This window comes from Phaethon aethereus (genome assembly GCF_964289735.1).
Source record: "Phaethon aethereus genome assembly, chromosome: 15".
Taxonomy (NCBI): Eukaryota; Metazoa; Chordata; class Aves; order Phaethontiformes; family Phaethontidae; genus Phaethon; species Phaethon aethereus.
The window spans coordinates 6274618-6286228 of NC_138591.1; the positions used below are offsets into that span (position 1 = coordinate 6274618).

The window sequence follows — 11611 nt, forward strand, 5'->3', positions numbered from 1 at the left end:
ACCCTTAGTTATGCTGGGAGAGGTATTGTGTGTGTGACTGAGTCTCCTGCCTTGCATTTGTACACTAGAAGCTGCTGCCTTGATTTGAGTGGTACCAACAGAGTAGGTGTGTTCTGTGTATTCTTGGCAGTATGTGCCACTATCTGCATCTTTCCTGCTGTCTTGTTTTCTTGAAGTGTGTATAAGCAAGTCTCTTTTGCTGTTCTCCCCAGCGCTGCATGCCACAAGACACTGCCTTCTCCTCGCTGTTCTTCAAAGTCCTCATGCAGATGCTGCAGTGGTTGGAGAACCCTGCAGTGGAAGATGGTCCTCTGCGTGCTCAGCTGAAGGGCTTTGCTGTGCAGTACTCCTCAAGGCACAGGATCAGCGATGGTACTAGCATGGTGCAGCTTATGGGATTCAGAGTGGACTAAGTGGGACAAGAAAGGGACAGAAAACTGTACCCAGAGCAGAAAGTCAGGGGCTGCCTTTTAGAGAGGGACGCTTAGGAGTAGCGAAGAGAGGTTCTGTACTATGCTATATAAACTCCATGAGGATGCAAACAAGTGATTTAGCTCTGGGGTTTTGCAGTAGACACCTAGTAGCATCTCACCAAGCACAGCAGATCTTTCAGGGAAAACTTCCAATTGCTCAGGCCAGGAGTTCAATGCTAGCTGTCAACCTGAAAGAGGAGTATGCAAGAATGCCTCTGGAACAAGGTCACATCATGACTTGTAGAGTTGTTTATCATCTGCCATCTGTTAGAATCATAGAATCTTTGGGTTGGAAGGGACCTTTAAAGGTCATCTAGTCCAATCCTCTGTTGGGAGGAGGAGTCTATAACCAAGAGCTTAGGCATGGAAGTGAGTTTGTGATTATAGAGTTTTCTCTTAGCCACACATCCCCGTATCAGGCAGAAGAGCTGTCAAGGGTTTCAGTGAGAGTAAAATGGCAGTAGAGTGTAGTATGTCTGTATGTTTGAGTAGTTGTGCTCTGCAGCCACATGGGGCATGTGCAGAAGGGAAGCCTGATGTGGCGGCTGGCTTGACCCTGCAATGCTAATGCCATGATTTCTTTGCAGTTCGAGGTGGCTTCTTGCACCTCACAGAAGCTCTGACTTTCCGCCGTGACCCTGACTTGATCAGCTCCACGGTACGTGCCATCATTGCAACCCTGAAATCAGGAGAGAAGTGTAATGTGGAGCCGGAGCTCATCGGCAAAGGTACGACTGTCCTTCTGCGCTCCTCCTTGTTGCAGTGGCAGGCTGAACTGCCAGGCCAGCAAGGGAGTGCCTAGTGTGCAGGCTGTGGGAAACTGCCTTCTGCCTGGATCAGAAAACGTGAACTGATCTAAACTTGGTCCTGTCTTGTATCAGCTCCTTCCCTTGCACTGGTATGTGAGTTTATAAACTGTGATCTGGGGCTAGGATTAGGTCTCAGCAAACTGTTTGCACTAACAAAATGGGAAATAGAAGCCTGCTATCCCAGATAAAAATGGCTTCCTCCTTCCTTACTGAGCCAAGGTCTCAGGAATGCTGGACTGATTGCCTTCATGATACTCCATAGCTTTTACTACATCCTGAAGTTAATGAGTGACATCATTTTCCCCTCTGCTAGTCCTTCAAGGTCTGATTGAAACTCACTCTCCATACTTGGAGGAACTCCTGACTGTCCTCTTCTCAGCTACTTTTGAGACCACAGCCAGGTTTCCTGCCATGAAACCAATTGTTGTGGTGAGCTCCTTGTTGCTCCAGGACAAAGAAGAAACACCAGTGAAGAAGGAGCTGGACAGTTGCAGGTGAGCCTAGGCAATGATGGGAATTCACTGGTAGGTCTGGGTTCATGATATCACCACTGATAATGGCTTTGTTTTCTCCTCAGTACTGAAGCACCTTGGCTAGGGCCCTCCTCTGGCCTTCTTAATGACTGGCTGGAGATGCTGGACCCAGAGGTCATCAGCAGCTGCCCTGATCTCCAGCAGAAGCTACTGTTCTCCTGGAACAAAGTAAGAGTTGTTGGGTAGAGGGACTACTGTGCTGAAACCACCTTTCTAGGGTACTGACTTGCACCTGGAAACAGGGCAAGGGGTAGTTTTATGTTTTGCCACGTGTTGCTATACCAGTTCTAAAGCAATACAGGCTGATCAGGAGGGGGATTCTGCTGCATCCTTCTCAGTGCAAGGCTTCTGTTTCATCTTATCTTTATATTTCCTTAGTTGTGTTCTTTTCAGGACTTCAAAGTGCATTACAGACACAACACAGTCCCATAACAGCCCAGCCAGCTGTATTTCCATTGGTATTTTTGCAGACAGATAAACAGCTTACCCAGAAGTGCTATGCCAAAGCTAAGACTAAAACAATTTCATGGCTGATGCCATGTTCTGATAGAAAGTACTGCAGTTCAAATCCTAAAGCCACATGTTGTCTTCTGTGCCATCTGCCTGCCTGGACCGTCGTCCTTCTGTAATATACATAGTATCTGCTACATCCACCTCACAGCAAGGATCTGTTTTATTACATCTCTTCCTCGTTTGGTCATTTCAGGCAGGGTCCCAGGTGCCCTCCTTCCGCCCATATCTCTTGGCTCTTCTCACTCACCAGAGCAGCTGGACCACGCTGCACCAGTGCATCAGACTTCTGCTTTGCAGAAACCGTGAGCAAAGGTGAGTCATGTTTTTCAGGCCTAGCAAGGAGTTTTGAGTTGGGCGACTCACTGTGTCTGAGAGAACAAACAGAAGCTGAGAACAAGAGCTGCCATGTTCCATGGTGCATCTGCCAGGAGATGTAACCCAGCCAAAAACAGGCTTTGTGAGAAGGATGCTGATTTCAGTCATGCTGATTTGTGTACCTTGGTACAAGTATTACCTGCTGTTTGATGGAAGCAACACATAAAGATTTGGCTGTGTTCTAAACAGGAAGTGCTAGTTGCTGGGTAATCCATCTAGCATTGCCCTTGTTGATAATCGTTATGAACATGGGGTTTGCAAGATGGCTTGGATAGCAAACTGACAGCAGACTCTGTACCTGGGCAGGCTCTGCTGGATTTTTTGGTTGTACTAAATTCTATTACCAGTCTTTCTCTAAACCGCTTCCTAGCATCACGCTCCCAGTTCTGGTCTCTGGAGCAGCCCTAGCTCTCAGCTTCTGCCCATTACTTCCAAATGGTGAAGTGCCATTGTAGTAGTATCTTGCTTAAACTTGTTACTCTTATAGATGAGGAAATGCTAACACCTAATAATAGTAAGTTAGGACATGACTAAACTAGCAGTACTTCTAAAGCTAGCAGTATTTCAGTTTGCTTATTATTTTATTACTGATCTCTTGGTCACTAACAATTTCATTTTAATTTCTGCAATCCAGGATAACAGCCAGGATGGGATGTTCTGTATGCTAGGACACTAATGTCACAGGTCTGATTGTACCAATTGTTTGTATTGATGACTGACTTCTGGCCTTGTGGTGCAAGACTCCATGTAGCTGCCACACTCTTGCTGAACGCCATTTGTTCAGCTCCATACCCTGTGCTGTGCCTATTGCAACAAATATTTAGTCATAATCTGGGAACAGAACCAAACCACTTCTTGGGACTTAATGGATCCTATTTTTACATTTGCAGATGTTTGTTTCTTCACAGTACTCGTGATATTTAGAGACACTACCATGTGTTTGTGTGCTGCCTGAGGGCTGTGTTGATTCTAATTGCAAATCTGTTGTCTTTTGCCTTCTGGCAGGTTTGACCCAACTGCATCCTTGGATTTCTTGTGGGCCTGTATTCACATTCCCCGGATCTGGCAGGGAAGGGACCAAAGAACTCCTCAGGTAGTGATTCAGTTCCTCCAAGATTCCTCTCTGGATGGAGCAAGAGGCAATGCTTTCACAATGCCTGATTTTTGCATGGCCCAAGAGGTGGCTGGAGTGATACAGGTGCAGCATGCCAAGTTTTCTGCCTGTACCTCAGCTGGTTACTTAGCTGCTTTGCTATGTTACATGATACAGTGGCAATTGTGAGTCCAAAAAGCTGATATGAACACACGTAACTTTGCCCAGTTGGCATTTCCTCTGCAGCTCCTGCAGCAGTTGCCACAATGTCCATTAAACATGTAGGCACAAGGCTACAGTGGTGAGCAAGCTAAAACCCAGTGTGGGATAATTCCCATTTTGCTAAGAAAAGGGGATTGCATCTCTTCTCCACAGAGGAATTTTTCAGTTTAGTGACTGAATTATGATTTCTGTCCCATCGCACATGCTGAGTTGGAAGTAAATGAGTTCAGAAGTAGAAGAGGATAGAGATTTCACCTGGGGCTGTGATGCGTGCTTTCAGACCTCTAGATATGGGGTACTTCTTCAGTCTAGTCATAAGATATGTTCTATTCCAGTTGGGGAAAGTGTGACTAGAAGGATCTAAGTATCTAGGGATTCAGTTTGGATTGATTTTGGGTGTTCTGTTGCATTACAGAAGCGCCGTGAGGAATTTGTGCTCCACCTAAAAGCATCAGAATTGATCAGCATGGTGGAGCTGATCCTGGCTGAAGCAGAAACCAGATACCAGAACACAGAAGAGGCCTCCTGCACACTCATCCAGTCTCGGCTGCCTTTGTTGCTCAGTTGTTCCCATGGGGACCTTGAGAGCATCAAAAAAGTAACGGAGTATCTGACCAGCTGCATCCAGCAGTGGGGAAGCAGGTGGGGTTGCAAATGGGGGGCACCGTCTACTCTAATTGTAGTTACTTGTCATTTTAAGTGGTGCTTGGACCAGGAAAGTGACTTTTAAAGTTAAATTTCAAGGCCCTTTTGCTTTTAGGACTTCAGGACAAAATGCTTGCCATGTTTTTTGGTTTGTGTTGTTTTTTTGTTGGTGGTGGTGTTTTTTTTAAGGCAATGGTTATTTTTAATTACCAGTTCCTAACATGGGATTTTTTGTCTGCTCATCCCTTGAATCACTGCTCACAATGCATCCTGCTTCTGACCATTACGATTGCTTTCAAATGGAGACTAGATTTTCTCCTAACAGTTATGTTAGCACTGTGGAAGACACAGGAAGATGGTGTATTTGTGGCAGTGAAACAAACTGACCTAATCCTAACATCACTTATGGTGGTGTTAGAAAAGATACTGAGTAATCTCAGTTGCTGTTGCATTGTACTGCCTCTCAGTATAGACTATGCCAGGGATCTGTGGAGGGCAGGTGAACAGGATGGTTAGTCTGAATAGTTGTGCTTCTGACTACTCTTCCAGTTGGGATGGGGATGATCATGAGTACCATGTGCAGGGACTCTTCACTGGAGATATAAGCAGGGCTTTCTTGTCCTGTGCCGCTTTGTAACTGCAGTTTTCTAACTCCAAATAGCCTAATGATGGATCCCCATAGGCTGTGGATAGATCCCTGTAGGCTGTGAATGATTCCAGTAGTTCAAAAGAAGCAAAGACTGAAAAAATACTGAATCGAATCAGCCGTGGCTGCTCTTTTACATGGTCCGTTTGCCTTATGCAGGAAGGCTGTTACTAATCTAACAGGTCTGGGATGTTTGCTGGTTGAACTAATGTAGTAACCAGTGACTAACCTCTCGCTTTTTCCTTCAGCTCTGTGGGAAAATGCTGCCAGGACCTTCTGCTTCAGATATACCTGCAACTACCTGAGCTCCTTGTGCCTATGCCTGAGATGCTTCTCACCAGTGAAGGAGCCAGAGACAGCAGCACTTGCAAGGTAAAGTTAGAGACATAGGAAAGCCTCTTTCCAGTTGTGCACCCAGAGTGGATGCTGTCTTGATGCCCAGTCTAAATGGAGAGGACTGGCAAAAGCTTGCTGGGTCACTTTGATTTCTTTACCTTGCTCTTCTCATGCCCCTTCCCTGCCTACACTCTCAGGAGCAGAGAGTTCAGGTGTGGTTTATTTTGCAGTGTCCTTCTAGAAAATAGTATAAGCACCAGAAGCTTTTGTGTGCCAAAGGCTTCTGTAAAGCACAAGTGTGCAGGCGTCTAATGCTGCTTTGATGTCCGTAGGGACTGTGGACTTCAGATCCTGTGCCAGCTGGAACGTTGCATCTGCTCGCAGATTCTACCTGAAAATAACTTCTCTTAACCCCCTCTGTAGTTGGAAAGGAATTAGAAAACACAGCTGAAGAGCCAGAAGGCTTGATTGTGCTTTAAAGTTCTTAACTATTTACTTATTACTTTTTATTCTAGCTTGATGCCCTGGTTCACAGATTCATTAACCTCCTTGCAGACACCAGTGACTCCAAGTCATCAGAAAGCCGCGTGTGGGATGCCAATATGGCCTGCAGGAAGCTCGCTGTGGCTCATCCCATCCTACTTCTTAGGTACAACTCTTCCCTTTCACCCCCTGTGTGGCTGGCGTTCATTGAAAAGCATCCACCCTTGTCCTAGAAGGGGAACAAAGTTGCAGCAATCATGATGGTTGTGACAGAATCTGCGTTCACCTACAAAAGTCAAGAGAAAGGGCAGCAAAGTCGTCTCTCTTATAATGAGGCAGCACCTCTTTTGGCTCTGTGTCTGTATAGAACAGACCTCTTGGAGACTAGAGAACAGAATAGGAAATGGGATGGGAAATGGGGCTTGCTAATTCTATGGATACAGGGATCAAATCCAGAGCCCTGGGAGAGGATAAGGGGTTCCTTCCAGGAACTGAGGTCTAACAACATGTGACTGTTTCAAGGAAGAGGCTAGATCTGGATTTTCTTCTGTTTGGCGTTTCAGGCACTTGCCAATGATTGCAGCACTGCTGCACGGCCGTGTTCACCTCAATTTCCAGGAGTTCAGGCAGCAGAACCACTTGACCTTCTTCATCCACGTCCTGGGGATCTTGGAGCTGCTTCAGCCGCAGGTCTTCCAGAATGAGCACCAGGCGGCACTATGGGACTGTCTCCTGTCCTTCATCCGTCTGCTGCTGGTAGGAAGGTCCTCGCTCCCCCCAATGCGCGGGCTGCCACCCGCTAGAGGGAGGAGCTCAGGTAACACGGGCCGGCCCAGCTCTCTCCCATTTGAAGGGAAAACAGTCATATACCTAAGAACAAAAAAGTGTATCAAGTACCTTGGAGAACTTAAAGAGGAGACAGGAGATCAAGAAGCTACTCCCTGGTCCCCAGAGGTGCAGGATGGGGCAGTGCATCACTGTGTGTTTTGTTAACTCTCACCTTCTTGATCCTTTCTTAGAACTACAGAAAATCCTCGCGGCACCTGGCTGCCTTCATCAGCAAGTTTGTCCAGTTTATCCACAAGTACATCACATGCAATGCCCAGGCAGCTGTCTCCTTCTTGCAGAAGCACTCGGATCCACTCCAGTAAGCTTCCTTGCTCCAGTTAGCCCATGGTTAACTCCTGGAGAGCTTGTGCAGTCAGACTGCCATGAGCTAATCGGACAGAAGACAGCAACAGGATGTGACAAAATACCTATTGATAGGGCACTCTTTCAGCCTTAGCTCCCTTAAGGTTCTATTGAGATGAGCAGCATATTGCTTTTTATAGGTGAAGACTGAGCCCAAGGAAGGCAGATGATGATTTCAACTCGCATAATGTCCTAAGTGTCCTGTTGAGGCATCGTAGTGCTCTGCAGTCATTTCCAGAGGGCCAGCAGGAGAGTCTTTTCCCTGAGTGATGGCTGCAGGGTCCCACCTGCAGATACAGGGAAAAATGCATTTGAGTTCCAGTTTTGATGAAAGGAAAAATCTTGTTTCTGCTTCTAAGAAACTATTCGTTTTAGTGTACATATATGTGCTCTTACTTGTCCTCATGCCTTTATTGCTGTTGAAAGCTAAACATGCCACCTCTTTCCCCCAGTGACTTATCATCAGACAACAGTGACCTAGCAATGTTGAAGTCCCTCCTGGCTGGGCTGAGCCTGCCTAGTAAGAGTGACATCCTGGACAGGGGCTCTGATGAAGAGAAGGATGGTGAGTCTTTAGTGGGGGGAAGAGTTATCCCAGCTGGTGAACCTGCGATATGTTTTGAAGCACAGGTGCTTTTATGGGCTGTATGCTGTGTTCGTCTCATAACAGCCCAACAAAATGGTATTTAGAGTGGAGAATGGCACTTGTATACTCAGCAATTTGGAACCAGTATATGTTTTGTTAATTTGTTTTCCTGTCAGTGGCATCACTACTGGAACAGAAGAACAGCTCTTAACATGGGCGAGTTTCATTGTTGTGTATTTTGTGTTCCTCAGCCACACTTCAGGACTGGCCTGTTTGTGACCCTAAGGGTACCTTTACTTCTCCACTGTTTTCTTTACAGCTTGCTTGGGAAAATTATTCAGTATTAAAACAGCTCGGGAAGTTTTCTTCTCTTTGCATCAGCTGAGGGGTAGCAGAAGGTGCAGTGAGGCTGGAGACAGTGTGAGAGTCAGGAACTGTATTACAGTATTGCTAGTCAGCTCATGATACACCACTATACTGGTAGGGAATACTGGACCTGTCTCCTTGTTAAAACTACATGGACTGTCAGTAGTGACCTGTTCTTTCCCTCTCTCTCTCCCGCAGACGAAGCAGCAGCTGGCTCTCTCCCCCTTGTCAGCGTGTCTCTCTTCACTCCTCTCACGCCAGCTGAAATGGCCCCATATATGAAGAGGCTCTCTAGAGGCCAAACGGTTGAGGGTAAGTGAGGGCCTGCAGAGCTGTACAAAGACGCAGGGCAAATGCAGACAGATGCCAAGCCTGTTACTTATCCGTCACTTACAGGCTAGTTTCCTGTTTCAGTTTTGTGTTTGGAAGTCTCCAGTAGTTAGGATGTGGTTTTGTTTTGGATGAACTTGTCTATAACCTTCTGTGATTCTGTGACAGAGGCTTCCTATGATGCTGTTATCACTTAGCTCAGCAGTGCTGCAACTGCCTCTGCTTTGAACCTCTTCAAGGATCTTGTAAGTGCTCTGGGAGATTGTATGAGTAATTCAAGGAGCGCTGCAGTTCATGTCGAGCCAGGTCTGGAGTGTTGATAGGGATGCCATTTTTTAATGATATAAAAATACCAAACTGATGAGAAGCAGGATTTTATTAGAAATACCCAAATGGCCTTCATGGAAGAAAATCACATTAACTTGGCATATGGGAACAACATGCTTCTCCATAGGTCTTCTGAAATCACAGGGGTCCAGTGTTCAGACCCAAGTTGTGGTATTGGGGTGACAGTTTTCCTTCCACACTAGAAATAGGGGGAAGAAATGCAGCCTGGATACTGTTTTTAAAAGAAGCTTTCTGTGAAGATCTTTCAGTTACAGAAGAAGGTGTTCTGGAATTGAAACCTCACACCGCACTCCACTCCTTCCCCTGCCTATGGCATGACAGTGCTGGTGACCTCTGCCTGGACAGGTTGGGATGTGCTGATCTGGCACGTGACCTACCTGTTCTCTTCCTTTTTGAAGAATGCATTTATTACTCTAGCTCTGTGTGCAGGTGGGAAAACTTGACTGCTTGGGAGATTGGATTTGTAGGGAAAAAAGATCCTTTTCTGGATCAGTGAATTTTAGTCACCCCTTTCAACCTGTGTCTCCCACCAGACATCCTGGAGGTGCTGACAGACATTGATGAGATGTCCAGACGGAGGCCAGAAATTCTCTCCTTTTTTGCTGTGAGTATTAGTGTCTCAGACTGCCACTGGAAGGAAGAGATTCTTTTCACCAGAGTCTGTGTTGCACAGCCAGCTTAAGTACTACCCTTCCTCTGCTTTTTGTGTGGTTGTTGCAGCATCTTAGGAAGAAGTTATCTTCAGTTAGGCCTTCTGACAGCAGGTGGTATTTACTTCCCTACCACCTTTTCTCCATTGCATACTGGGTCTGCCATCATCCACTTTGACATTCTTTTTATGTCAGAGGAAGAATTAACCCTCTGTCCTCTTCCCAGTACTGGGGCAAGGAGAGAGTAGAATAGCTCTGTCAAAAACACTGGAGCCTAGGGAAAACTCAGCTGTTCCACGTGGAATAAGATTACAGAAGGGTGCTTTAAAGTATTCAAAAACAGGATAATCCTTCTTACAGAGATGGATTTCCTGGCTCAGCTAGTACCTGTTAGGTGTGTGTTGGGCTGGATTGGTGCTAGAGGGGTAGTAATGCACATCTGAGGAGTTTGTGCTCCCTGGATGGCCCTGTGATCCTAATTTGTGTAACTCTTCAGACAAACTTACAGAAGCTGATGAGTTCATCAGAGGACACCTGCCGAAATCTGGCCTTTAGCCTGGCTTTGCGCTCCATTCAGAACAACCCCAGGTGAGGACCACTGGAACTCAGGCTGTCCCAAGTCACTGATGGGCTCTGGCTGCCCATCTTGCACGCCTGTTGATGATGATCTGGACTGCACTGACACTATCATGTTTTACTCCCAGCATTGCTGCAGACTTTCTTCCCACCTTCATGTACTGCCTTGGCAGCCGAGACTTTGAGGTGGTGCAGACAGCACTGAGGAACCTGCCTGAATACACCCTCCTTTGCCAAGGTAAGCTGATACCTCCTTTGGTGGGAAGAGCCTCCCTGGGAAGTTTGCAAGGGACAGTGTTACCTAGACCAGGCCATCAAACATGCAGGTGATCTGTATCAATAGTAGCTTTGGTCAGAGCATCACAGGGGAGATTCGTCATAGAGACAAGGAGGCTTCCTTGAAGCAGGCTTGCTCCCTTCAGGTTTTCTGAGTTGTGATCCCTTACACAATCACATACCCACAGAGCTATTAGAGGGTGGATTGTGCCTTGTTCTTATGTAAGGAGAGAATTTCTTGCACAGCTGCGAACATTCATCCCAGTGTTTGTTGTGGGTTGCTCTTGCTTGTATGTTGGAGCTCTTGGGTCAGTCCTCATGCTGTCTTTCCCTTTCACAGAGCATGCAGCAGTGTTACTGCACAGGGCCTTCCTGGTGGGGATGTACGGCCAGATCGACACCAGCTCTCAGATTTCAGAGGCCTTGAAGATTCTGCACATGGAGGCCATGATATGAACATGTGGTTCTGGGAGCTCCACTTCCAGATTAATTAAGTTGACTGGACTCATCAGCTGCATTGAAGCCTTGTAAGAAGACAGTGTGTTTCAGCCCATGTGCTGGAGGATCAAAGAGGTGATGTAGCAGGCCAGACTGTGCTGGAAAAGGAGAGCAAGCTGACTGAAGATCAGAAAGGGGCAAGGATCAATCTGTCTGGCTAAGACGCTATTGTTGTGGGAGAAAAATCTTGTGAACGTACTGCCAAGCAGGGACCACTTCCTTCATGGGGTCTTGGGACAGTGGCTGTTGTTTGGGTTTTTTGTCTCTCCAAGAAGGCAGAGCGGCTGGGAGAGCAGAAGGGAGTGCTGGCCCTTGCACTTGAAGTCTCTGCACTCTCTGTGTTGGAGGGAACGTGCAGATCTGTGCAGGGGGGAGAGACCACTTTGCTTTCTAGGGGTGGAACTTTTGTTGTGTGGTTTTTTTGTTTGATTTTTTAATTAAAATTCTCTTTGTTTCCACTGTGCCTTTCTCTGCTCCCTGCTGCCTTGAGTGTAGCTTGACATCCCTCTCTCCGTGTTCTTCAGCCTCTTGTTACTCTAGCCAAAGTGTCTCTGGAAGACCTGTCTCCATGGGCCAAATGCTCACAGAGCTATCTTGGCCTTTTACAGTACATGCAGGAAGTGGAGGAGTTTTAGAAGGGTCAATGGGGTGTAATACATGAG

At 46.6% G+C, this 11611-nt stretch overlaps 1 protein-coding gene across 1 annotated transcript in view; it reads left to right on the plus strand.

Annotated features, from left to right (window-relative positions):
- INTS1 (integrator complex subunit 1) overlaps positions 1 to 10967 on the plus strand; it is a gene marked incomplete at its 5' end in the record, with an annotated part of 28709 nt that extends 17742 nt beyond the window's left edge. Inside the window, 17 exons of the mRNA XM_082006971.1 lie at positions 213 to 372; positions 1061 to 1201; positions 1596 to 1776; positions 1860 to 1989; positions 2522 to 2640; positions 3709 to 3796; positions 4434 to 4660; positions 5558 to 5681; positions 6161 to 6294; positions 6692 to 6884; positions 7148 to 7275; positions 7772 to 7884; positions 8470 to 8583; positions 9483 to 9553; positions 10096 to 10187; positions 10304 to 10413; positions 10792 to 10967. Of these exons, the coding sequence (XP_081863097.1) occupies positions 213 to 372; positions 1061 to 1201; positions 1596 to 1776; positions 1860 to 1989; positions 2522 to 2640; positions 3709 to 3796; positions 4434 to 4660; positions 5558 to 5681; positions 6161 to 6294; positions 6692 to 6884; positions 7148 to 7275; positions 7772 to 7884; positions 8470 to 8583; positions 9483 to 9553; positions 10096 to 10187; positions 10304 to 10413; positions 10792 to 10907 (2241 nt within the window). The 3' untranslated portion in view covers positions 10908 to 10967. The remainder of the gene's footprint in view (positions 1 to 212; positions 373 to 1060; positions 1202 to 1595; positions 1777 to 1859; positions 1990 to 2521; positions 2641 to 3708; positions 3797 to 4433; positions 4661 to 5557; positions 5682 to 6160; positions 6295 to 6691; positions 6885 to 7147; positions 7276 to 7771; positions 7885 to 8469; positions 8584 to 9482; positions 9554 to 10095; positions 10188 to 10303; positions 10414 to 10791) is intronic.
- Positions 10968 to 11611: the final 644 nt, after the last annotated feature.